The sequence below is a fragment of the Narcine bancroftii genome, chromosome 12 (genome assembly GCF_036971445.1).
Source record: "Narcine bancroftii isolate sNarBan1 chromosome 12, sNarBan1.hap1, whole genome shotgun sequence".
NCBI classification, from domain to species: Eukaryota; Metazoa; Chordata; class Chondrichthyes; order Torpediniformes; family Narcinidae; genus Narcine; species Narcine bancroftii.
Window position 1 is genome coordinate 3,736,982 of NC_091480.1, and position 25,386 is coordinate 3,762,367.

At 42.9% G+C, this 25,386-nt stretch overlaps 1 protein-coding gene across 11 annotated transcripts in view; it reads right to left on the reverse strand.

Moving 5' to 3' along the window:
* Positions 1-204: 204 nt before the first annotated feature.
* Positions 205-25,386, reverse strand: part of anks3 (ankyrin repeat and sterile alpha motif domain containing 3) — a 35,838-nt gene continuing 10,656 nt past the window's right edge. For 7 of the 11 annotated variants that reach the window (XM_069905322.1, XM_069905324.1, XM_069905323.1 and 4 more), the window contains 13 exons: positions 24,562-24,643; positions 23,924-24,059; positions 23,365-23,535; positions 22,950-23,075; positions 14,113-14,231; positions 12,240-12,401; positions 11,363-11,493; positions 10,991-11,132; positions 9,768-9,940; positions 8,873-8,967; positions 8,256-8,342; positions 7,857-7,948; positions 205-1,349 (listed from right to left, as the gene is read on the reverse strand). In XM_069905322.1, coding sequence (XP_069761423.1) covers positions 7,860-7,948; positions 8,256-8,342; positions 8,873-8,967; positions 9,768-9,940; positions 10,991-11,132; positions 11,363-11,493; positions 12,240-12,401; positions 14,113-14,231; positions 22,950-23,075; positions 23,365-23,535; positions 23,924-24,059; positions 24,562-24,643 — 1,513 coding nt within the window. In that variant the 3' untranslated portion in view covers positions 205-1,349; positions 7,857-7,859. Of the gene's footprint in view, positions 1,350-7,856; positions 7,949-8,255; positions 8,343-8,872; positions 9,299-9,767; positions 9,941-10,990; positions 11,133-11,362; positions 11,494-12,239; positions 12,402-14,112; positions 14,232-22,949; positions 23,076-23,364; positions 23,536-23,923; positions 24,060-24,561; positions 24,644-25,386 lie in introns of those variants that run through there. The other 4 variants (XM_069905325.1, XM_069905328.1, XM_069905327.1 and 1 more) reach the window with 4 other exon arrangements.

Genomic DNA, 25,386 nt, shown 5'->3' on the forward strand with positions numbered 1-25,386 from the left:
ACCAAGGCTTTTACATGAGGCAGTGTATTAAAAAAGCAGCCGCTATCCTCAAATACCCCCACCACCCAGGCCTAGCCCTCTTCACTCTGCTACCATTGGCAAAAAGGTTCAGGAGCCTGAAGATGAGCACTCAGTGGCACAAGGACAGATTCTTCCCCTCTGCAATCAGATTCCTGAATGATCAATGAACCACGGACACTTGCCTTATTTTTGTACACTATTATTTTTATTTTTTATAGTATTGTTGTAAGATGATTATAATCTGAATGTTTGCCCTGTGATACTGCCACAAAACCCCAAATTTCATGACTTGTTCATGACAATAAATTCTGATTCTGATCCATGTTCCCTGGTAAAAGGTTCCACCCTATCAAGCTCAATCCTGGTAAACCTCTTCTAGAAGGTTCCTCCACAACCTTCCTGTAAGGGCTAAGGGGGCAGCCTGGTTAGCAATGGCAATGACACGGTTAGTGATCGGGACCGGACATGGGTTCGAATCCCACTCTGTCTGTAAGGAGTTTGTACGTTCTCCCTTGTCTGCGTGGGTTTTCCCCGGGGGCTCCGGTTTCTTCTAACAGTTCTTAAATGTACTGGGGGTTTGCAGGTCAATAAGGTGCAATTGGGCAGCATTGCCTCGTGGGCCGAAATGGCCTGTTACCGTGCTGTATGTCTAAATTCATAAAATTTACATTTATTATATTCCAAAGCTCACTTTTACCACCTTCTGTTGAAATAACAAAATATTCCAATGGTTGTTGGTGTGAGTGTCTTGTGGTCATTGATGCTGGCATCGACTCACCCATGAACATGATGTCTCAGCCACGGAGAAGCTCGTATATTGAGTATTCAAGTGGTTTCTTTATAATTTGCAGCTTGTTAACTAAAGTCACATTTCATTGGTCAAGGACACACTTCCTGGAGACAGTTCATTTGCTGCAATCCTTCTCCACAGTCATTCACTGGTCTAATGTTGTGTTGAATTCCGGGTTGGCAGTTAGCTCCAAGTCCACCGAGTTCCGGGGTCTCATTGCTGTGCTTCAGCCTCCAGCAACAGTCGTTCCAGGTTTTAGGAAGATCTTGGTCAGCATGTCTGAACCATTACTGGGATCAGAATGGTCCCAGGAGGTTGGCAGGGTGCCCATCCTTCCCGTCGCTACACTGTATCACAGGAGTTGCTCCCACTCCTGTACGTCTCCAAGTCCAGGCCAGGCCCCAGCTCCTTCCCTCTCCCATGTCATCCCGCAGTCCGGCCCAAGCCCAGGGTTTCCTTCAGGGTGGCCTTTCACCCTGCGTCTGGTCAGTTCGTACCTGCCGTGCATCGGTGCTGTGGCCAAGCAACAGTCAGCATCCTGGGCAGCAGGAAAAGCAAAAGCAGAGTTAGGTATGAGCACAATCTGCCAGGATGGGGAAGAGAGTTAGAGCTCAAAGAGAGTAGACCCTGAAGAGGGTGGGGTGGGGGGCAGGTAAGGATCAGTACAGACCCTGAGAGGGGAGGGGGGACAGAGCCAGGATCAGTACAGACCTAAGGGGGGGTGGGAGGTAAGGATCAGTGCAGACCGTGACAGTGGGGGGGGGGGGGGGCAGAGACAGGGCCAGGATCAGTACAGACCTAAGGAGAGTGGGAGGTAAGAATCAATGCAGACCCTGAGGGGGTTGGGGGGAAACAAGGCCTGGATCAGTACAGATCCTGAGAGAGGGGGGGGGGACAGTGGCAGGGCTAGGATCAGTACAGACCCTGAGAGAAGGTGGGACAGGGCCAAGATCAGTACAGACCCTGAGAGGAGCCACGTGATGGAGTAGTGACCGGTAGAATACCAGTCCTCTCCAGAAAAGAAGAAATAAAGTGAAGAAAATACAAAGTTCAAGAAACACAAAACATAATAAATAAAAGATAAAGTTGTGGAGAAAAGAAAGAAAATGGCACCCAAGAAGGAAAAAGTAAAAACAATGGGGAAAAAAAGAAGATGCCAGAAGAGAAAGGAGAAGGCCTTACCTGCATGAAGAAACAAGGAGCCGTCGTGGAGAAAAGAGCCCGCTCCTCAAAGTTGGTGACTACCCCGCAGAGTCGCGACCTCCAGACCGCTGGACTGCAGATATGGCTCTCTGAGCCAAACAAAAGCACACAACTGCGCACACTGAGGAAAAAGAAAGCACCGACGGGAGGGGGTCCCAGCTGAGGAGCAAGCTAACACAGCGCGACCAGCTGAGGGATGCCCGACATCAGGGCTCTCAGCTGGAAGAGGAAAGTGACAGGAAAGGGAGTGAAAGGAAAGAAGAGCAGCAACAGGAGGCCCAACAGATGACTAGCCCAGAAGAAGAGGACCAACAGCAAGAAGCCCAGCAAAGTGAGGCAAGCAACTCAACAAGAAGGTCAGAAGAGACAAGGAAGGGAAGTAGAAGACACAAACACAGGTGCAGACACAGAAGAGGACCAAGCTCTGCACAGAGAAATAGAAGGTAAAATAGATGGACAATATATAGATTTTAAAAAATTTCAAGAACAAATGAGGCCATTAAAAGAATGGTTGACATTAGAATTTAGTGAAATGAAAAGAAAAATGAAAAGTACAGAAGAAAAAGTGAGTAGAATAGAGCTAGTCATGACAGAAATAGGGAAAAGATTAGAAAATGTGGAAGAACGTGTAGTGACGGTAGAAATGGAAATGAATGACTTAAGAAGAAAATTGGAAGAAAGTGACAAAAAAGTTAAAGAAACACAGGAGTTGTTAGCTCAGAAGATGGATATAATGAAAAACTATAGTAGGCGAAACAATATAAAGATAGTGGGCCTAAAGGAAGATGAAGAAGGCACAAATATGAAAGAATTTATAAAAGAATGGATCCCAAAGGTCCTGGGAATGACAGAAATGCAGGAAGGAATGGAAATAGAAAAGGCACACAGAACACTAGCTCCGAAACCACAGACACATCAAAAACCAAGATCCGTTTTAGTAAAATTTCTGAGATACACGACAAAAGAAAATATACTGGATTGGGCAAGGAATAAAATTGGAGAAGACAAAAAATATTTTTTTACCCAGACATAAGTTTTGAACTCTAAAGGAAGAGGAAGAAGTTTAATACAGCAAAATCGATCCTATGAAAAAAAGGTTATAAATTTATGTTAAGATATCCAGCTCGGCTTAAAATATTTATCCCGGGGGAGCAAAAACAAACTGTTCTCGGATCCGGAGGAAGCACGAGAATTTGCAGAACACCTGCAGGACAGAAGGAGAGATGAAGAGATGTAACAAGAACAAAGAACGGCGACAAAATACATATAAAGATGTAAAAATAATGTATAAGTAAGAACTAAAGAAGGGAAAGAAAAGGGAAGAAAGGAAGTGGGGGGGGAAGAAAAAGAGGGTGAGCTTTGTTATATGTGAAGATAAAAGTCTTTTCTGGAGGGGGTTGGGTGGGAGAGAATAACAGTCACTGTGAAATCAGTTGATGGAGAGTGGAGTTGTGGTTGCCCAGCAAGTGACAAGGAGCAACTCATAGAGGGGGGCTGCATTTGGGATTAAGGGAATTTTAGATGTGGGAGTTGTTGAAGTATTTTATGTTTTAAAAGTGTTATCATACATTGAGTTCAAAAAGGAAAAATGAGAGATGAAAATGGGGGATGGTGGTGGTGAGGAAGCGGAAATAGGGTGTAAACAGGATACAAGATGGCCATGTTGAATTATATGACAATAAATATTAATGGAATACATAACTAAATTAAACAGAAGAAGCTATTAAATTTACTGAAAAAAAAGACAGCATTTGTGCAGGAAACGCATCGAACTGAAGTGGAACATAACAAATTAAAGAGATACTGGGCAGGGCACATAACAGCACCATCATATAATTCAAAAGCTAGAGGTGTAGCTATATTAATTAATAAAAATGTACAAATCAAAAGAGAGGAGAAAATAATAGATCCAGCAGGGAGGTATGTAATGATAAAATATCAGATATATTCAGAATTCTGGAATTTGCTCAATATATATGCACCTAATGAGGAGGATCAAAAGTTTATGCAGGATATTTTTTTGAAGGTTGTAGATACGCAAGGGAATATATTGATAGGAGGGGATTTTAACCTTAATTTGGATCCAATGTTGGATAAAACTGGACAAAAGACAAGTAAAAAGAATAAAGTGGCCAAATTTATGGTTAAATCAATGCAGGAAATGAAACTTATGGATATATGGAGGAGGCAGCACACAAGAGAGAAGGAATACTTATATCATTCGAGTAGGCACAAAACTTACTCAAGGATTGATATGTTTTTGTTGTCAGCCCATATTCAAGGGAGAGTTAGGAAAACTGAATATAAAGCTAAATTACTATCTGATCATTCACCCCTGTTATTAGCAATAGAACTGGAGGACATCCCACCAAGAACATATAGATGGAGGTTAAACTCCATGCTACTTAAAAGACAGGAATTTAGAGAGTTTATTGAATGCCAAATTAAAAAGGAATTTGAAATAAATACGGAATCAGTGAAAGACAAATTTATATTATGGGACGCAATGAAAGCTTTTATTAGAGGGCAGATAATAAGTTATGTAACTAAGATGAAAAAAGAACTACAATTGAGAAATAAAACAGTTGGAAAGGGAGATAGTAAGTACAGAAAAGGAACTAGCAAAAAGGGATGATATAACGAAAAGGAGAGAATTGGCGGACAAAAAAATAAAATACGAAACATTACAAACGTATAAGTTGGAGAAGAACATAATGAAAATAAAGCAAAAGTATTATGAACTGGGAGAAAAAACACACAAAATATTAGCCTGGAAACTTAAAACAAAACAAGCTAAAAGAACTATATTGGCATCAAGGAAAATGGACAAACAAATTACATAATGAGATTAATGAGAACTTTTAAGGAATTTTATGAACAAATTATACCAAACTGAGAACGAGGGGAAAGATGATAAAATGGAAGAGTTTTTAGCTAAAACTGAACTGCCGAAATTGCAAGAAGAGGAGCAAAACAAGCTGATAAAACATTTGAAATACAGGAAGTACAGGATATATTAAAAAAGCTGCCGAACAATAAAATGCCTGGATTCCCAATAGAATTCTATAAAACATTTAAAGAGTTATTAATTCCTCCTCTCCTGGAAGTAATGAACAAGATAGAAGAAACATAAAACTTGCCAGATTCATGTAAGACAGCAATAATTACAGTAATACCAAAGAAGGGGAAGGATCCACTAACACTAGCATCATATAGACCAATATCGCTACTTAATTCAGATTATAAGATAATAGCAAAATTATTAGCAAACAGATTGGCCGACTGTGTACCAAAAATAGTAAAACAAACTGGATTTATTAAGAAAACACGAACATCGGATAATGTCTGTAAATTTATTAATTTAATTCATGCAGTTCAAGGAAATAAGATACCAACAGTGGCTGTTGCTTTAGACACAGAAAAAACCTTTGACAGGGTAGAATGGAATTATTTATTCAAAGTATTACAGAGGTTCAATCTACCAGAAAAATATATTAAAAAGCATTATATAATGGATCAGTGGCGAAGGTGACAGTAAATGGATAAGTATCAAACCAATTTAAATTAAGTAGCTCAACTAGGCAGAGAGAAGGCCATTTCATGTGTGAAAGAGAAGGCCATTATCCACTATCTCCCTCACTGTTCGCTTTAGCAATAGAACCATTGGCAGAACTGATAAGAACAGAAAATAAAATAAAAGGGATAAAAATAAAGAAGGAGTATAAAATCAGTCTATTTGCAGATGACATATTAGTATACTTAACAGAACCAGAAATATCAATAAAAGAACGACATAAGAAATTGAAGGAATATGGAGAAATATCGGGGTACAAGATCAACGCAAATAAAAGTAAAACGATGCCAAGGTGTAATGCGGATTATACAGAATTTAAAAAAGAATGACCATTTAATTGGCAAACACAAGCAATCTGATACCTAGGTATTAGATTAAATAATAATTTAAGCCACCTCTACAAATTAAATGATCAGCCATTGATAAAGAAATTGCAGGAAGACTTAGAATATTGGAAAGAATTACCACTAACGTTGATAGGGAGGGTAAATTGCATTAAAATGATACAAGGATGCAATACTTATTTCAATCGTTACCAGTTCCCTTAACAGAGAAATTCTTTAATGAACTAGAGAATAAAAAGGAAATTTTTATGGAAAGGGGGGAAACCGAGGATAACGTTAGATAAATTAACAGAGAGGTACAACCAAGGTGGTTTGCAGTTACCAAACTTTAAAATTATTATAGAGCAGCACAATTAAGATACCTATTAGATTTTTATCAAACAAGGGAAAAACAAGATTAGAGCTAGATAAAATAGGGGAGAAGGTACCTGAACACATACTATACAAGTGGGATGAAAAGCTGGTGCAATATAAAAACTCACCAGTATTGCATCATTTACTCAATATATGGAAGAAGATTCACTTAGAAAAGAAAAAGCAAATTACCAAATACCAAAATTATTATTGACACAAAATCAGCTAATCACTTTTATAATAGATAACCTTTCCTTTAGAGAATGGGAGAGAAAAAGAATTAAAAGAATAGAAAATTGTTTTTTTGGAAATAATTTATTATCTTTTGAACAAATGAAGTACAAATATGGAATAACTCATGATACAATGTTTGCATATCATCAACTGAAAGCCTACTTAAAGGACAAATTGGGAAGCAGACCGAGATTACTAGAAGGAAGCAGTTTTGAATATGTGATTACAGACACAATGATAATAAAAAGATTTATAACAAACATGTACATCAAACTGCAAGAGAAGGAAAATGATGAGATAAGGTATAAACCCAATCAAAAGTGGGAACAAGATCTAAACATAAAGATAAAAAATGAAATATGGGAAAAGTTATGCTCCGGAACTATGAGAAATATAATAAACACGAGGTTACGCATGATACAATATAATTGGTTACACAGGCTATATATCACGACCCAAAAGTTAAATAAATTGGACCCAACATTATCAGATAGATGTTTTCGCTGTAAGAAGGAAACGGGAACAAGAATTTGGGCATGTGAGAAAGTGGAAAAATTTTGGGAAGATCTAAATCAGGTATTAAATCAAATCACAAAAAGTAACATCCCAAAAAATCCAGAGATCTTTCTTCTAAGTAATATAAGAAGTAAAGAACTAGGCCTCAAACTGGATGAAGCACAAAAAAGATTTATTATGATAGCCTTAGCAGTAGAAAAATAATGTATAATGTCAACTTGGAAATCGGAAGAGAGCCTGAGAATACAGCAATGGTACATGGAAATGAATAAATGTATTCCATTGGAAAAAATAACATATAATTTAAAAAATAAAGTCACACTATTTGTACAAATTTGGGATCCGTACACGGACCACAACAGAGAGGGCCAACCGCGGACCTCCACCCCCTAAAATGACAGAATGAGAAAAAGACGAAATGAATTGACCCAGTGTGTAAAAGAAGATGACACAATTTTCTTGTTTATTTTCATTGTGTGATGACATTGTTTAATGGGTTTAATGTATCATATATGTTGAACGTTGAGTGGGTTTGGAGGAGGGAGGGAAGGGAGGGGGGAAAAAAGGGGAGAAAATGCCACTATATTTAAGAGGGAAATGTTTGTATGTATTTTGATTGATATGGTTCACAGTGTGAACAATTTTAAAAAATTAAAAGATCAGTACAGACCCTGAGGGGGTGGGATCAGGTAAGGATCAGTACAGACCCTGAGGGGGTGGGGGAAGGTAAGGATCAGTACAGACCCTGAGAGAGAGGGGGCAGGGCCAGAAACACGTGGACCCTGAGAGAGGGGGGTGCTGTGTGCAGTTCATCACCCACCCATCATATATTGGCATTTTGTGCCCACGCTGCCCTCTTGTCCACACTCAGCAGGTTTCCCAGATTATTTTCAACTCTTTCCACAGCTTTACCTGGAATCATAAATACAGCGTCAGCCCTCATTCACAACCAGCCAGGAGTTTAGCATCTTGTGATTTGCAGCCCAGAAAGAGAACAGTGCATTCATGGTCTCTTACCACATCTGGGAGACACTTCCCAGTTCGTAGGTCAGATCAGATGCTCACACAAGGCTCTCCCAGCCCTTTGTCCACAGAAGGTGTCCTTGTGGAGAGTGTAGACGTACTGGAATTCTTGATGCATACATCTCTGCCCTGCAGCTGCCCACCCCCATGCCAGCAGGTCAGTGTACCACCAAGGACACTTTGCACACACACTTACCCAGTTGCAGGGTACACTCTTTCAGAGTTGTGCTCAGCTCCACAACGCTCAGGGATCCCAAAACAGATTTCCAATCATCAATGCCCTCTGACAGGAGAAAGAACGGAGCTCGTTAATACCAATGCACCTGCTTCATGGTCATTGATCGCCAGGAACCAAATACCTCCCACACCAGGCCCCAGCAGGCTCCACATCCCCCAGTCGTCCACAGAGGTAATAATGCAGCTGCCTCCCCAAGGGTGACCCCCCTCCCTATTTCCACACCTCTGAGGGAAGGATGGAGGGCAAGGGGAGACTGGGGGAGGGGGGTCTGGGGAAGAGATGGTGGAAGAATTGGTGGGAGGGGGGAGTCTAGGCGAGGTGGGGTCTGGGAAGGGGGATATGGGGAGGGGACAGTGGAGTCTAGGGAAGGGGGTTCTGGGGGAGGGAGGGCTAGGGGGATCTGGAGGAGGTGTATATAACGAGCAAACACTCAATGAACCCTTGGGAGAGGCTGCTTTCTCCCTGAGGGCAGACCTGTGTGGACCTGTTCCCATGCAGACAACCTGCATCATGGTGTGAGGTGGGACGTGCTCCTCAAACATGTCAATACACTGGTCATGCCTCAGGAATCTCACCTTCATGTGCATTTCGTGGTATGTTCTGAACCTCTGCTCTCCTCCACTCTCCACATCCTTCTGACAATCGGCTCAGTAGTTCAGACTGGCAGGCTCTGGGAGAGAGGTGAAGCTGTTACCTCTTGGAGAAGGCACTGTAGCAGTGCTGGGGTTAACATGAGGGGGTTTGGTGAACTTACTAAAGTTGGGACGCCACCATGATGGTTCACCCCCACAGTGGGACACCCCCAGTCTGGGAGACACCCAGAATGGTAAAACATTGGTTTTCTTGCAAATCCACCAGCTGAGGAAGCTGGGGTTGCATCTTATTCGCCTTTTCTGTGAAAATACCCGAAAGCCAGTTGGACTGTTTTCATGATTCTTTGTGGTTTTGTGCAAGTTTTTAATCTGAAGGAGCAGCCTGGTGCGGTGATATTTTTGCCATAGCTGGTTAGCACACAAAACAAAACCATTCACTGTATCTCAGTACATGCAGCAGTAAGTCCAAATCTCAATCATGTCAGCAGAATGATGGCTTCCTAAGATGAGATCTTTAGCCCCACTTTTCTAAAAGATGATTTTTTATTTACTCCCTGAACAGACTTTATTCACCTCATCCCTCCAAACTGTGCCACTCCAGGGAGCAGGAGGTTGACATGCAGTGCACACATGCACCTCCAGAATCATCACCCAGCTCTTGTATCCTCAGACACGCTGATTCAGCCTGGCCCTCAGCATCTCTGTTGTCCTCTTCCACAAAGAACATGCTTTCTGCAGCCATCGTTCATCACCTGCTTGTCTAGATTATTCTGAATACCTCCGACCCTTCCCCCCTTCTCCCCATCCACGCCTCCTATTTTATTCCTTATTCCAACAGGAATTCCATTAGCTTCAATTACCAAATGTCTTCTCTCACCTGATCTGCTTCAGGATGATCGATGTCTCATGACAGAGCCCTTGTGTCTCCTCAATCTGTTTCTGTTGTTCTTTCAAGGCCATTTTATCTTCCATTAAAACCCCTTCCACCACAGCTCGCAGCTCTTGCTCCTGTGACACCCGCCCTGCTAACATTTCCACTTCTTCACACTTCTGACAGAAGAAACACAAACCAGAAGCCAGAGTTCAATCTATCACTGACTGTTCCATGTCACGGGCAACTTGGAAGGAAAAGAAGAGCAAGGTCTTTCTCATAGTGAATAACGTTATCAATCACCAGTACAATTGTGATCAAGCTGCACATACCCCTTAAATACAGGAATAATATAGGAGCTTCACTCTCTGTCTGACCCCTGGAGTGTGTGATGGGATGGTGCGGAGGGAGGTTCACTCTATGTCTGACCCTGGGAGTGTGTGATGGGACGGTGTGAAGAAAGCTTCACTCTCTGTCTGACCCCAGGAGTGTGTGATGGGACGGTGCAGAGGGAGCTTCACTCTCTGTCTGACCCCAGGAGTGTGTGATGGGACAGTGCAGAGGGAGCTTCACTCTCTGTCTCACTCTGGGAGTGTGCGATGGGACGGTGCAGAGGGAGCTTCACTCTCTGTCTGACCCCAGGAGTGTGTGATGGGACGGTGCAGAGGGAGCTTCCCTCTGTGTCTGACCCCAGGAGTGTGTGATGGGACGGTGCAGAGGGAGCTTCTCTCTCTGTCTGACCCTAGGAGTGTGTGATGGGACGGTGTGGAGGGAGCTTCACTCTGTGTCTGACCCTGGGAGTGTGCGATGGGACGGTGTGAAGAGAGCTTCACTCTCTGTCTGACCCCAGGAGTGTGTGATGGGACGGTGCAGAGGGAGCTTCACTCTGTCTGACCCCAGGAGTGTGTGATGGGACGGTGCAGAGGGAGCTTCACTCTCTGTCTGACCCCAGGAGTGTGTGATGGGACAGTGCAGAGGGAGCTTCTCTCTCTGTCTGACCCTAGGAGTGTGTGATGGGACGGTGTGGAGGGAGCTTCACTCTGTGTCTGACCCCAGGAGTGTGATGGGACGGTGTGGAGAGAGCTTCACTCTCTGTCTGACCCCAGGAGTGTGTGATGGGATGGTGAGGAGAGAGCTTCACTCTGTGTCTTATGAACCATATTTACTCTGCAAATGAAAGAGCCAGTGGAGGAGATGGGCAGAATGGTTGGTTCTGAAGTAACCTGCACCTTGTGTAGCTGGATGGCCATTTCCTGCATCTCTGTCTCCAACCGGTCAGCATAGACCTGCTCCAGGCTATCACTGATGGGGGGAGCATTACTGTGACAGCGGGCAATCGCTGCTGTCATCTTCCTCTTGGGTCCAAATAACCTGTGGAGACACCTGCAGAGATCACACTTCCCCACCGCCACGTTACCAACTTTAACACCTCCCCTCTTCAGTCAGAAGTCCCCATCCCACTTTCTGCCTTTCCCCCAGCTCCAAGCTCCATTGTTACTCTCACAGTCTCACCTCTTGAACTCTCCACCGACCCATGCTCCTCATTCCAACATGCCCCAACACATCGTGCTGCTGGCTTCACCCCTTGTCCCATTACTCACGTGATGCCAACTTCCTTTAAATCAGTTTCCGTCAGCGTGAGGAATATTCGCAAATCCACGTCCTGCTCCTCAAGTATGTGAAGATACTTCTGGCAACCAATTTGCTCTAGAAACTCGGGCAAATCCTGAGCCTCAAGGAACATGAACAAATGGTGAATGAGAGAAGGAGCAGTTTGTCGAGTAGGCACCACAGAGCAGAGGGACAGGGAGGTGGGGTTCATTCTGGGACAGGGGGAGACAGGGTTCATTCTGAGACAGGGGGAGACAGGGCTCAGTCTGGGACAGGGAGAGACAGGGCTCAGTCTGGGACAGGAAGAGACAGGGCTCAGACTGGAACAGGGCATAGAGGGGAGCTGGAATGTTGCCCCACACCAGGGATAGGGCTGAAATGTTCATGCCTCTCCTTCTGCAGATGCCCCTACCCTGCTAACGTCTCCAGCAGGTTTGGTTTTAATGCAGGATAAAGCAGAGTCAGTGTGAGAAGATCCCGATCACAAATCCCCATCAATTGGCAGATCTCTGGTTGAATGAACAAAGGAAACTCAAATGGTGTCCCAGAGTTTGCAAAACTGAATACTGCTTTGGGGCCTGTGACGTACAGTAACAGTACTGGTATTTATGTTAGGGTGACAGGGTGTGCAGGCGTGACAGGATGTGTGGATGTGACGGTGTGTGTGGATGTGATAGCGCTGATGTGCTGACATATTACTGTCGTGGTATGTTTTATCCTGAAGAACCTTGCTGCATTTGAATGTGCTCCCTCCCTGTGCAGCTAGACCCTTTCACTGGGTGAACTGGGACCAAGTTACATGGAGCTTCTGGTCTCTGCTGGACCTTGTTGCCTGGCCCTCTCCCTTCTCCCAGCACGCAGTGGTACCTGTGGTCTTTGGGACATCCCCCCCTCCTGTTGAGGGATGTGTGGACTGGGAGAGATGGGAATGTCACTGTTCCTGCATTGGCAGCTGTCATTTCTTCTTCCTTGGCTTCTGCGACTTCTCAGCTGCTTTCTGCTGCAGATTTTGCTGGACTGATCCGAATCCTTCAGGAAACACAGGAATCTGATTTTTAGGGAAAATGGCCAATGCTATTTGCTTTCATTATTAGAAAGCAAATCCCTCTGCCTGCATCCTATTGCTGTGTCATTGGGCCGAAGAGTCTGACAGGATGGAAGCTCACCGTCCATGCCAACATGAGCACTCATCTGGACTGACCCCGTCTCCCTGCACTCTTTTGCCGGGGCAATTCAATGCTGTCAGAGCCTCTGCTTTCCCCACTCTCTCCACAGTTCATTACAGGTACTCCTCAATCTTCAGGTGCAGAAGCACACCACATTAAATCTCTTTCCTGTATCTAAAATCAAAACCCTCTCATTATCTAACTGTAGGTTTCCTGCAGTCTATCCTTCGACACCCCTCATTTAATATACCCAGCCAAGTTCCCCCTTGACCTCCTCTGCTCCAGGGAGATAGAGTTTTTCCAGTCTCCCCTCATAATTGAACTGCTCTGTCCCAGATTCTGCACCCTCTCCATCCCTGGTAACGTCCCAATGAATCTGTTTGACCTGCTGAGTTTCTCCAACATTGTGTCAGACTTAGAGATGAGCACCTTTGTTCTGTCTGCTACAACAGCTTCACAGTGGCCAACCACTCACCACTACTAAACTGACATATTAGTCCATGGACTACGTGCTGCCACAGCAAGGCCACCCACATACTGGAGGAACAATACCTTGCATTCTGACTGGGCACTCGCCAACCTGACAGCATGAACATCAACTTTTCCAATTTCCGTTAACCCCCCTCCCCTCATTCTCTCTTTGTTCTTACCACCAGCTCCCCACCTCCATTCCCTCTAACTCCTACACCCACCCCATTATTCTCCACAGCCCTTCTCACCCCCACTCCGTTACTCTCCATGGTCCCTCTCACCCCCACTCCCACCCCATTACTCTCCATGGTCCCTGTAACCTGCAATCCCACCCATTACTCTCCATGGTCCCTCTAACCCCCACTCCCACCCCGTTACTCTCCATGGTTCCTCTCACCTGCACTCCCATTCCGTTACTCTCCACATTCCCTCTCACCCCCACTCCCACCCCATTACTCTCCATGGTCCCTCTAACCCCCACTGAGTTACTCTCCATGTTCCCTTTCACCCCCACTGCCACCTCATTACTCTCCATGGTCCCTCTAACCCCCACTCCATTACTCTCCATGGTCCCTCTAAGCCCCACTCCCATCCCGTTACTCTCCATGCTCCCTCTAACCCCCACTGAGTTACTCTCCATGTTCCCTTTCACCCCCACTGCCACCTCATTACTCTCCATGGTCCCTCTAACCCCCACTCCATTACTCTCCATGGTCCCTCTAAGCCCCACTCCCATCCCGTTACTCTCCATGCTCCCTCTAACCCCCAGTCCCACCTTGTTACTCTACATTCCCTCTAAGCCCCACTTCCACCCCGTTACTCTCTACATTCCCTCACTCTCGCCCCGTTACTCTCCACGCTCCCTCTCACCCCCACTCCCACTCTATTACTCTCCACGCTCCCTCTCACCCCCCACTCCCACCCTGTTACTCTCCATGCTCCCTCTAAGCCCCAGTCCCACCTGTTACTCTACATTCCCTCGAAGCCCCACTCCCATCCCGTTACTCTCTACGTTCCCTCTCACCCCCACTCCCATCCATTACTCTCCACGTTCCCTTACCCATACTCCCACCCCATGACCAGTCCCTCTATTCCCCACTCACCTCGTTACTCTCCATTGAGCCATCGCGGCTCCCTCCGAGAGTACCCACCAGCCCCTTGCTGTTGCTACCACTGTTCCTGCGGTTGGTCACTGTGTCGATGATGAAGAACGGACTCTCCTCTGCAGCAGAGAGAAACACGCAGTCATTGTAGGGACTATGTCACTTGTTAATAACATCCAAAACATGGATCCCTGTGCCAGAGAAACCCTCCCAACCACCCAGTTATTCACCATACACTGAGATTGGAAAAATATACTGGAAAGGCAGAGCAGAACCTGAGCCAAGGATGAAAGAACATTTATGACTAGAAGAATGAGGATCCAATCAAAGATTTTGGCCACAAACAATATCCTGTCAGCAGCCAACTCTGTTTAGATGTGACATATATATATGTATGTATGTATGTGTGTGTGTGTGTGTGTGTGTGTGTGTGTGTGTATGTGTGTTCTCTCTGGCACACACAGTTTCTCCCTGCATATTCCACATGCACATTACAAGCTGGTTAGCTCCGGGAGGGGATTCTGAGAGACAGGGTCCACTTGCATTTGGAAAGGCAAGGACTGATTTGGGATAGTCCTGGGCAGGGATGGCTTGGTGAGTGTGTTGGGAAGCAGTGTCTCACAGAACTGACTGAGATTTCTGAATAGATGAACAAGAGTACTGACAAGGGCAGGGTTGGAGATGATGTTTACAGGGACTTTAGCAAGGCCTTTAACAAGCTCTTGAATGTGGAATCCAGGTGAACTAGCCAAATGGATACAGAATTGGCTCTGAATTGAGTCAGGTAGTGCTGTAGAGAATTGCTCTTCACATCAGGTGCTCGTGATCAGAGGTGTCCGCAGGATCAGTGTTGTGACATCTATGTTAACAATTTGTTGAGAACACAGGTGGTCTGATTCATGAGTTTTGGATTACATCAGGTTTAGAGTTAATAGTCAACGATGAGAAAGGCTATCCAAAGTTTCAATCGGTTCTGGATCAACTGGGAAAGTGCACCAAGGATTGGCAGATGGAATTTAACTTGGACAAGTGCAAAGTGATGCAGTTTGGGAAGTTAAACTGATGGAATTTACACAGTGAATGTTAGGGTCCAGTAGAGGGATGTACAACAGAGAGACCTTGGGGAAGTCTGACAGTGAGGGTGCAGCTAAGCAAGGTGGTGAAGAAGGTGTGTGCCATGTCTATCTTCATCAGTCAAGGCATTCAGTAGAAGGTTTGGGAGGTCATGTCACAGATCTACAAGCCGGCAGTGAGACCATGCAGAATACTGTGCACAGCCTTGGCCACACCCACCTATGGGAAGGATGACATTAAGCTAGAGAAGATGCAGAAAAATTTCACAAGGATCTTACTGGGATGAGACAATGTGAGTTCTGAGGAGAGACTGGATTGGGGGGGTACTAATTTCTGAGGGTAGGAAGGAGATGAGGGATATTATAGAAAATCAGGAAGGGCATCTTGCAGGGTAAAGGTAAGAGAGTCCAAAACTAGAGAGCATAGTTTAAGGTGGTGGGGTATATAGAACATAGAATTTGTGTCTCATCAGGAACCGCAAGAGCAGGACTTAGAATGAGTAGCATTTAAAAAGCCTGTGAAAAGTTAAGTGCTTGTTTAAATGTTTCCATTGGCTGATTAGCTGCAGCCAATAAAGGGAAGGGCAGCTTAAGTGGGGTGATCACTGTGGGAGTGGTCAGTGTAAGAATGAGAATTTGAGGCTTGAGCTTGAGAGGCTGAAGAGGTGGTTCAGGAGTTGAGGTTAGGACAACCCTGTGGAAGAATAAAAAGATTCTACAAGGAGGCAAAATTCCTTGAGGAAAGGCTCAGGCAATAGATCTGTCTCCTACAGATGCTCAAAGACCAGCTGAACTCCTCCAGCATTTCTTCAAGGAGGCACTGGTAAGGACAGGTTTCTCTCATCTTTTTCTATTTCTTAGACAGTGGGAATGGCAGCCTAGGCAGGGACATGCTCCAATGACAGAATGTGGATAGTCAGGGAAGTAGCAGTATTCCTGATGACTTCATCTGAGAAGTACATCCAGCATGGGCATTAGACTTCTTTCCATTAAGAACCAGTGTCTCAAGAAAGCAGTCTCAAAGAGTTCAATGCAGCAAAAGCGATTTTATGGAAGAAAGGATATAAATTTACACTGAAGCATCCTGCGGTATTGAAAATATTTATTCCAGGACAACAAAACAGACTATTCTCGGATCCAGAAGAAGCACGAAAATTTGCAGAACAATTACAAAAATAGACTGAGGGATGAAGACGGGTAATGAGAGCAAAAATTATCACGATTGATATGTATGTGGGTAAAGACAAAAATAGACTGAGGGATGAAGACGGGTAAGGAGGGTAAAAATGACCACGATTGATATGTATGCGGGTAAAGAGGTATAAGAGTGAATAGAGACAACGGGCATATGTGAAAGTATCTGTAATTAGAGGAAAACATAGAAAGTATAGACAAGAATTAATAAGGGAAGGTAATGGAATAGAGAGAATAAGGAGGGAACTAAAAGAGTGACCTTTGTGACATATAAAAAACGAAATCTTTTCTGGGGGGGGCTGGGTGGGGGGAAAAGAGCGGTCACTGCAAAATCAGTTGACGCTTGCGAGTGGATTCGCAAATCCAAATGGAGAGGGGAGATGTGGTTGTCCGACAAGGGATAAAGGGCAACTCAGGAGGGGAAGGGGAGATTGGGGATAAAGAAGATAGAAATAGGAGAATAAGGAAAATGTTGGATGTTGTAGGAATGTTGTCTGGTAAAGAGTTGAAAATAAGAAAACAGAAATGGAAAAGGAGGAAAGGTAATGATGGAAAAACGGAAAGAGAAGATAAACAAAATATAAAATGGCTACGCTGAACTATATGACTCTAAATATTAATGGAATACATAACCAAATTAAAAGGAAGAAACTACTAAATTTACTGAAAAAGGAAAAAATAGATATAGCATTTGTCCAAGAAACACATTTAACTGAATTGGAGCACAAGAAATTAAAGAGAGATTGGGTAGGACATGTAACAGCAGCATCGTATAATTCAAAAGCAAGAGGAGTGGCTATATTAATTAGCAAAAATGTGCCATTTAAAATAGAAGAGGAAATAATAGATCCAGCAGGGAGATATGTTATGATAAAATGTCAGATATATTCAGAGCTTTGGAATCTACTTAATATATATTCACCTAACGAAGAAGATCAAAAGTTTATGCAAGATATCTTTTTGAAGGTAGCTAATACGCAAGGGAACATACTAATAGGAGGGGATTTCAATCTGAATTTGGATCCAAATATGGATAAAACGGGGAAAAAAATTAACAGGAAGAACAAAGTAACCAAATTTATAATTAAATCAATGCAAGAAATGAAACTTGTGGACATATGGAGGAAACAAAACCCAAAAGAAAAGGAATACTCATACTACTCGACTAGACATAAAACATACTCAAGGATAGACCTATTCCTGTTATCAGCCCACATACAAGGGAGAGTTAGGAAAACGGAATATAAAGCTAGACTATTATCGGACCACTCACCCCTGTTATTGGCAATAGAGCTAGAAGACATCCCTCCAAGAATGTATAGATGGAGATTAAACCCCATGCTACTTAAAAGACAGGATTTTAGAGAATTTATTGAAAAACAATTAAAAATGTACTTTGAAGTAAATACGGAATCAGTGGAAGATAAGTTTATACTATGGGACGCAATGAAAGCATTCATTAGAGGGCAAATAATAAGTTATGCAACCAAGATGAAGAAGGACTATAATCAGGAAACAGAGCAGTTGGAAAGGGAAATAATAAACATAGAAAAAAAATTAGCAATAAAGGAAGATACAACCAAAAGAAGAGAATTGGCGGATAAAAAAATAAAATATGAAACATTACAAACATATAAGGTGGAGAAGAATATAATGAAGACAAAACAGAAATATTATGAACTAGGGGAAAAAACACACAAAATCCTAGCATGGCAGCTTAAGACAGAGCAAACTAAGAAAACGGTATTGGCAACAAGGAAAAAAGACAAACAAATTACATATAATCCAAAAGAAATTAAGGAAAACTTCAGAGAATTCTATGAACAATTATACCGAACCGAAAACGAAGGGAAAGAAGGGAAAATAGATGAATTTTTGACTAAAATTGAACTACCAAAACTACAAATAGAGGAACAAAATAAATTAACAGAACCATTTGGAACAGTAGAAATACAAGAGATAATAAAAAATTTACCAAATAATAAGACACCAGGAGAGGATGGACTCCCAATAGAATTCTACAAAACATTTAAAGACCTAATAATACCGCCCCTCCTGGATGTAATCAACCAGATTGATGAGACACAAAACTTACCAGATTCATGTAAAACAGCAATAATTACAGTGATACTAAAACAAGGGAAAGATCCACTCTCACCAGCGTCATATAGACCAATATCTTTGCTAAACACAGATTATAAGATAATAGCTAAACTATTAGCGAACAGATTAGCAGAACAGGTACCGAAAATGGTAAATTTAGACCAAACTGGATTTATCAAAAAAAGACGCACAACAGACAATATTTGTAAATTTATTAACTTAATTCATGCAGTAGAAGGAAATAAAGCACCGGCAGTAGCAGTTGCTTTAGACGCAGAGAAGGCCTTCGACAGAGTAGAATGGAATTACTTGTTCAAAGTATTGCAAAAATTCAGTTTACCGGAGAAGTATATTAATTGGATTAAAGCATTATATAAGGGACCGTTAGCGAAAGTGACAGTAAATGGACATGTATCAAAGCAATTTAACTTAAGCAGGTCAACGCGGCAGGGATGCCCACTATCACCATTATTGTTTGCGCTAGCTATAGAACCACTAGCAGAATCGATAAGAAGAGATAATAATATAAAAGGAATAAAAATAAAAGACAGGGAATATAAAATCAGTCTGTTTGCGGATGATGTGATAGTGTACTTAACAGAACCAGAACTATCAATAAAAGAACTATATAAGAAATTGAAGGAATATGGAGAAGTGTCGGGATACAAGATAAACGTAAATAAAAGTGAAGCAATGCCTATGAATAACGCGGATTTCTCAAAATTTAAGGAGGAATCCCCATTCAGATGGCAAACGCAGGCAATAAGATACCTAGGTGTGCAAATAAACAAAAATCTAGGCCAATTATATAAACTCAATTACAATCCACTAATGAAAAAACTACAGGACGATTTAGAGCATTGGAAAGAGCTACCACTAACACTGATAGGAAGGATAAACTGTATTAAAATGAACATTTTTCCAAGGATACTATACTTATTTCAGGCATTGCCAATACAACTGACAGAAAAATTCTTCAAAGAGTTAAAGAAAATAATAAGGAGATTTTTATGGAGAGGGGGGAAACCGAGGATAGCACTAGACAAATTAACAGAATGGTATAAACAAGGAGGCTTACAATTGCCAAACTTCAAAAATTATTATAGAGCCGCACAATTAAGGTACCTATCAGATTTTTATCAAACAAGGGAAAAACCAGACTGGACGAGACTAGAATTAGATAAAATAGGGGAAAAGATACCTGAACACATATTATATAAATGGGACGAAAAATTGGTACAACATAGAACTTCTCCAGTATTACACCATCTCCTCAATATATGGAAGAAGATACATGTAGAAAGAAATAAAATAAATTACCAAATACCAAAACTAATATTGACGCAAAATAAGCTACTCCCTTTTACAATAGACAACCTTGCCTTTAGAAAATGGGAAAAAAAAGGGATTAAAAGAATAGAAAATTGTTTTTCAGGAAGTAGATTCTTATCCTTTGAACAAATGAGAGATAAGTACAATATAACGGGAGATACAGCGCTGGCATATTACCAACTGAGATCCTACTTGAAAGATAAATTAGGAAGCAACTTGAGTTTACCAGAGGGAAGTAACCTTGAATATGTGATTACAGATACAATGTTAATCAAAAGATTTATAAAAAATATGTATATTAAACTGCAAGAAAAGGAAAATGAGGAAACAAATGGTAAAACTAAACAAAAATGGGAACAAGATTTAAATATAAAGATAAAAAAGGAAACATGGGAGAAGTTATGCTCTGGAACGATGAGAAATACAATAAATACGAGGCTGCGTATGATACAATATAATTGGTTACACAGACTATACATTACACCGCAAAAGTTAAATAAATGGGACCCAACAGTATCTGATAGATGTTTTCGATGTAAAAAAGAAAGGGGAACAACAATTCATGCAATCTGGACATGTGAGAGAGTAGAAAAATTTTGGGATGATCTCAATCAGATATTAAATAAAATAACAGAAAACAATATACCAAAGAATCCAGAGATCTTTCTCCTAAGTAACATAAAAAATAAAGAATTTGGAATTGACTTGGAGGATGCACAAAAAAGATTTGTTAAGATAGCCCTAGCTGTAGCAAAAAAATGTATTATGTCAACCTGGAAATTGGAAGATAATTTGAAAATACAACAATGGTATATAGAAATGAATAAATGTATTCCATTAGAAAAAATAACATATAGTTTAAGAAATAATATTGAAATATTCGAACAAGTATGGGAGCCTTACATTAAATACAATAGCGAAAACCTACCGGGAACAAACATTACCTAAGTTGATGGAAGGAGAAGAGAAGAAAAAAATGGACTCAGTAGAATTTCTGGTGTATTTTTGTTGAATGACAACATTGTCTAACTGAATTAATGCAACCTAGATTGTATAACTAAAATGGATGAGAGGGGGGAGGGATGGGGGGGTGGCTTGGGAGGAGGGAGGGGGGAGGGAGAAAAAGTCACTGTAAATGTGTGGAAAAGAAAAAGTGTATATCATGGCTATTGTGATTTATGGTGTGAAAAATAAAAAATTAAAAAAAAAAAAAAAAAAAAAAAAAAAAAGCAGTCTCTATACTCAAGGACCCTTACCACCAATGATCCTTTTAATTTTTAGAAGTCAGTCTGTGCAATTTTCCTGTGACAAAAATATGTGTGCACTGAATGCTTGTGTAAATGTAAACTGGTTTCAAGATCATTTTGGCCCAACCTATCTCTCATGGCTAATAAAATTGTATTGCTATGTTTTAGTATAGTACATATGATTGCATTCTACAAAATAACATATTTAGTTAAGATTTTATTCTATCCTTTGAACTACTTCATGTGCTTGTTCCAAAACCTGTGTGCACAGGGCTCCCCACCCAGGCCATGCCCTTTCCTCACTGCTCCCATCAGGAAGGAGAGACAGGAGCCTGAAGACACACAGTAAAAGTGATTAAAAACTGCTTCTTTCATCTCCCCCCCCCCCCCCCCCCACCACCCCCCATCAGATTTCTGGATGGACAAATATCCTATGGACAAAAGCTAATTTTTTTCTTTTTTTTTGCAAATCTTTTCTTTACCCTTTGTAATTAATAGTAATTTTGCACCTGTAATGCACAAAATTGTCGTAAAACACCAAATTTCATGACACACGTTCAAGACCATAAACCTGATTCTGAAATTTAAAGTTGTGATGTTAAGGATTTTCATTTTTCACCTTTTGACTGGGACTAAAAAGGGCTGAATGGCTTGGAGTTCGTCAAATGTGTTCAACAGTTTTCTAAATTAATGTATTGAGGTACCAGCTAGAGAGGGTGCAATTCTGGATCTTCTATTAGGAAATGAGGCAAGACAAGTGACAGCTGAAAAATTGCAGATGGAATTTAATGCATTTTGGAAGGACAAACCCAAAAAGGACGTGCATGGTAAATGGTTGGGCACTGAGGAGTGAGGTAGAACCGAGGGATCTGGAAAAGTGGCGTCACAGGTGAACAGGGTTGCGAAGAGAGTTTTTGGCCTATTAGCCTTCATAAATCAGAGTATTGAGAACAGGAGATGGGATGTTATGGTAAAGTTGTACAAGAAATTGGTGAGGCCAAACTTGGAGCATTGTATAGAGTTATGGTCACCGAACTATAGGAAAGATATCAATAAGATAGAAAGAGTGCACAGAAGATTTAAAGGTAAAGATTCCATTATTGACAAGTAATACTACATTTAGAATGCAACATATGTGAAATTCTTTAACTTCCTCTTCCATAAGGAAGACAGTCACCATTTTGTCCAGTGCCCCTCACAGAAATAGGCCCCAGCGAGGAATGAACTCACGACCCTTGGTTTATCACTGAGCTATCGGAGCCTCACTCTGAACAACATTCTAGGTTTACTAGGATATTGCCTGGACTTCAGGAACTGAGTTACAGGGAAAGGATAAACAGGTTAGGACTTTATTCCCTGAAGCATATAAGAATTAGGGGAGATTTGATAAAGGTATTTAAAATTATGAGGGGGAGAGACAGAGTAAATGTAGTTAGACTTTTTTCACTGAGGGGAGGTGAGATACAAACCAGAGGACATGGGTTAAGAATGAAAGGAAAAAGGTTTAGGGGAACTTCTTCATTCAGAGTGGTGGGAGTGTGGAACGAGCTGCCAGGTGAAGTGGGCTCAGTTTTAACATTTAGGAAAAATTTAGACAGGTCCATGGGTAGGAGGGGTATGGACAGGGTGCGTCGTTGGGACTATGCATAATAAAATGCTTTGGTTACAGACTAGAAAGGCTGAAGGGGCTCTTTAGGGAAGGTTTAGAGGACTGAGCTGAATTAAGGTAAATGGGAGTAGCTCAGGTCGACACCTTGCCTGGCATAGAGTTGGGCCGAAGGGCCTTTTCCCGTGCTGTCTCACTATTAACCATTGATTTGTACACTTGCACGCACAGACCCTCAAGACCAGCAGTAATTGTGCGAATGGTGAGACGGCCACTTCTTACCTTTGCTGCTGTTGCTCTCAACGTCGTGCTCATTAATGGGGGAGGTGACGTCGCGGTTCCGGATGCCCCCTCCATCTTCATCCCGGTTATTTCTGAATGTGACGTACCCTTGAGGTGGGAGAGACTCTGAAAAGAGGGTGAACATGAAAATGTGGATTCGAACCAGCAGGAATCCTATTGCTAAGGGACCCACATGGTCTCCATGATCCTGCACAGCCGCACTCTGAACCCAACTCTGTTAGACCCACCACAGGCAGGTCGGTGCCCACTCCAGAGATTTGCTCTCACAATCCCAGATGATATTCTCACTGTAGACCTGAGGGAATGCTGCACCACCAGAGGTGAACCCACCCAGGGTGACTGCTATTGGAAAATGGCCTCCCCTTCACTTTCCCTGTCTACACAAACATCTTACCGTACTGCCGTGACCAGCGCCCAGCTTCCAGGCGGGTGATATGGGCTAATGCCTGTGGCCCATCATGGATACTGGGACCTTTGGTCCTCCGAGACTGTGGGTGCCGAGCTGGTGGCTGATGCGGTTGGAATGGGCAGAATTCATCGGAGGAACTGAAATCTTCATCAATTTCTGAAAAGAGAATGAGGGCTTCAGACAGCTCCTTGACATACAGCATGCTGCGGAGAAACCCTGCCTCAGACTGCCTGGTTGGTCCCCACATCCCACCTGACTCCCCACCCCCCCCCCCCCACTCCATCACCCACCTTGCAGTGGCAGGACATCCCCACACCCCCTCCCCTTCTCCACCCTGATGATGCCTCAGGGTTCCTCATTCTCAGCTCCTACCCTCTAATCTAGCTAATCCTGACTGCCTCCTTAGAGTAACCCAACTCCCAGTCCCTCACCAGGGTCATATGAGGCGTAAGCCAACGAAAGATATCCCAAACCCAGAGCCATCATGTTATACACTTGGCCTTGGTGAAAAGGAAGGAGCTTCCCCAGCTGCAGAATAACCTACCTGTATCCCTGTGGACTGATTTGGATACTGGGGCAGTGTGCAGGTCAATGAGATTCACTATCTTCATGTATCCGTACATCAGCGCCAAGGACCGAGCCATTTCCCCATTGTCATCTTTCACATCCACTTGGACACCCTGTGTTTAGAATAATGTAATATTAGGTCCAGGATACATGCACGCGCACACACATGCCCACAACACGTACCCAAACTCTGAATGACCGTATACAACCACCGGTGCATGTATACAACCTCTGGGAGCACAAAGGCACTTGCTGTGCTCAACACTGAACCAGTAAACCCAGATGGTGTGGGTGCAGTCTGACACACTTGTGCAGTATATCTGGAGCACGGTGGGCATTGGTTAATTGGACTGGATTTTTTCCACTGAAGATGTTATTGCTCCTACTGCCCCACCTCCACAACTGCAGACCCCATTGGCCAGGTAGCAGCACAGACTAGGACCTCTGGGGTGATGCTTGTCCCTACCAGGCAGATGTTGGCCTGCAGAGGTTTCACAGGAAACACCTGGGAAGATCCATTGTCCTGGTAGCTGGTGATCCACCTCCAGCTATCCACAGGAGCCAGAGCCATTGGCACAATGAGAGAAAGGGTGGGGGGAAATGAGCCACACGTACGTGGTTCAGGAGGTACTGGACGATGATCTCATGGCCTGAGGCTGCAGCTTCCATCAGGGGTGTAAATCCACATGCAGGCTCTCTGAAACACAAGACATCACTGTCAGCCAGTCATGGCAGGGAGGTGGCAGTTACAGTTCAATGCCTCCTGAACCTGCTTTAGAATCCACATCCACTTCACCTTTCTCAACTCCCACACAAGCACTTTGGCTCCCAACCTCCTGCCTGACTAGTTTCAACAAACCTCCCTGTGGGTGCAGTGAAACAGAAAGCTTCCAACAGGGAAAAATGAAAAATGATTGGTTCACAAGGAAAAAATATTGAGGATTTTGGGGGCCAACGAAAAACAACATCTTATGCAACAAAAAAAATGCAGATGCTGGAATTCTGAAACAAAAGCAGAAAATGCTGGATGCACCCAGCAGAGCAGTTGCCAAGTATGGGGGGGAGAAAGAAGAGACCTTTCTTCATCCGAATTGAAAGGGGAAGGTGCAAGGTCAGGTGGGGAGTGACATGACGGGCAGCTGGAACCTCTGGGTCATCTGAGATGTTGTACAATGTGGTCACCTCGTCAGTGCGTGGCTTCTTTGATGCAGAGGTCACATTGTGAGGCCAAGTGCAGTGTCCCATCATAAAGTTCTTGAATGGTTACAGCACAGGAAGAGAACACTCGGCCCAATCTTCCTTCATGTGTTTCTCCAATTCCCCTGGAAGGTTCCTCACACCACCTGCCTCCAAGCACATCAGCAGCCACATTCCAGCTGGATGTTGCATGAAAACATTTTTTCTCTCCACATTGAAGATAAATTCTCTTCTTTATGTAAT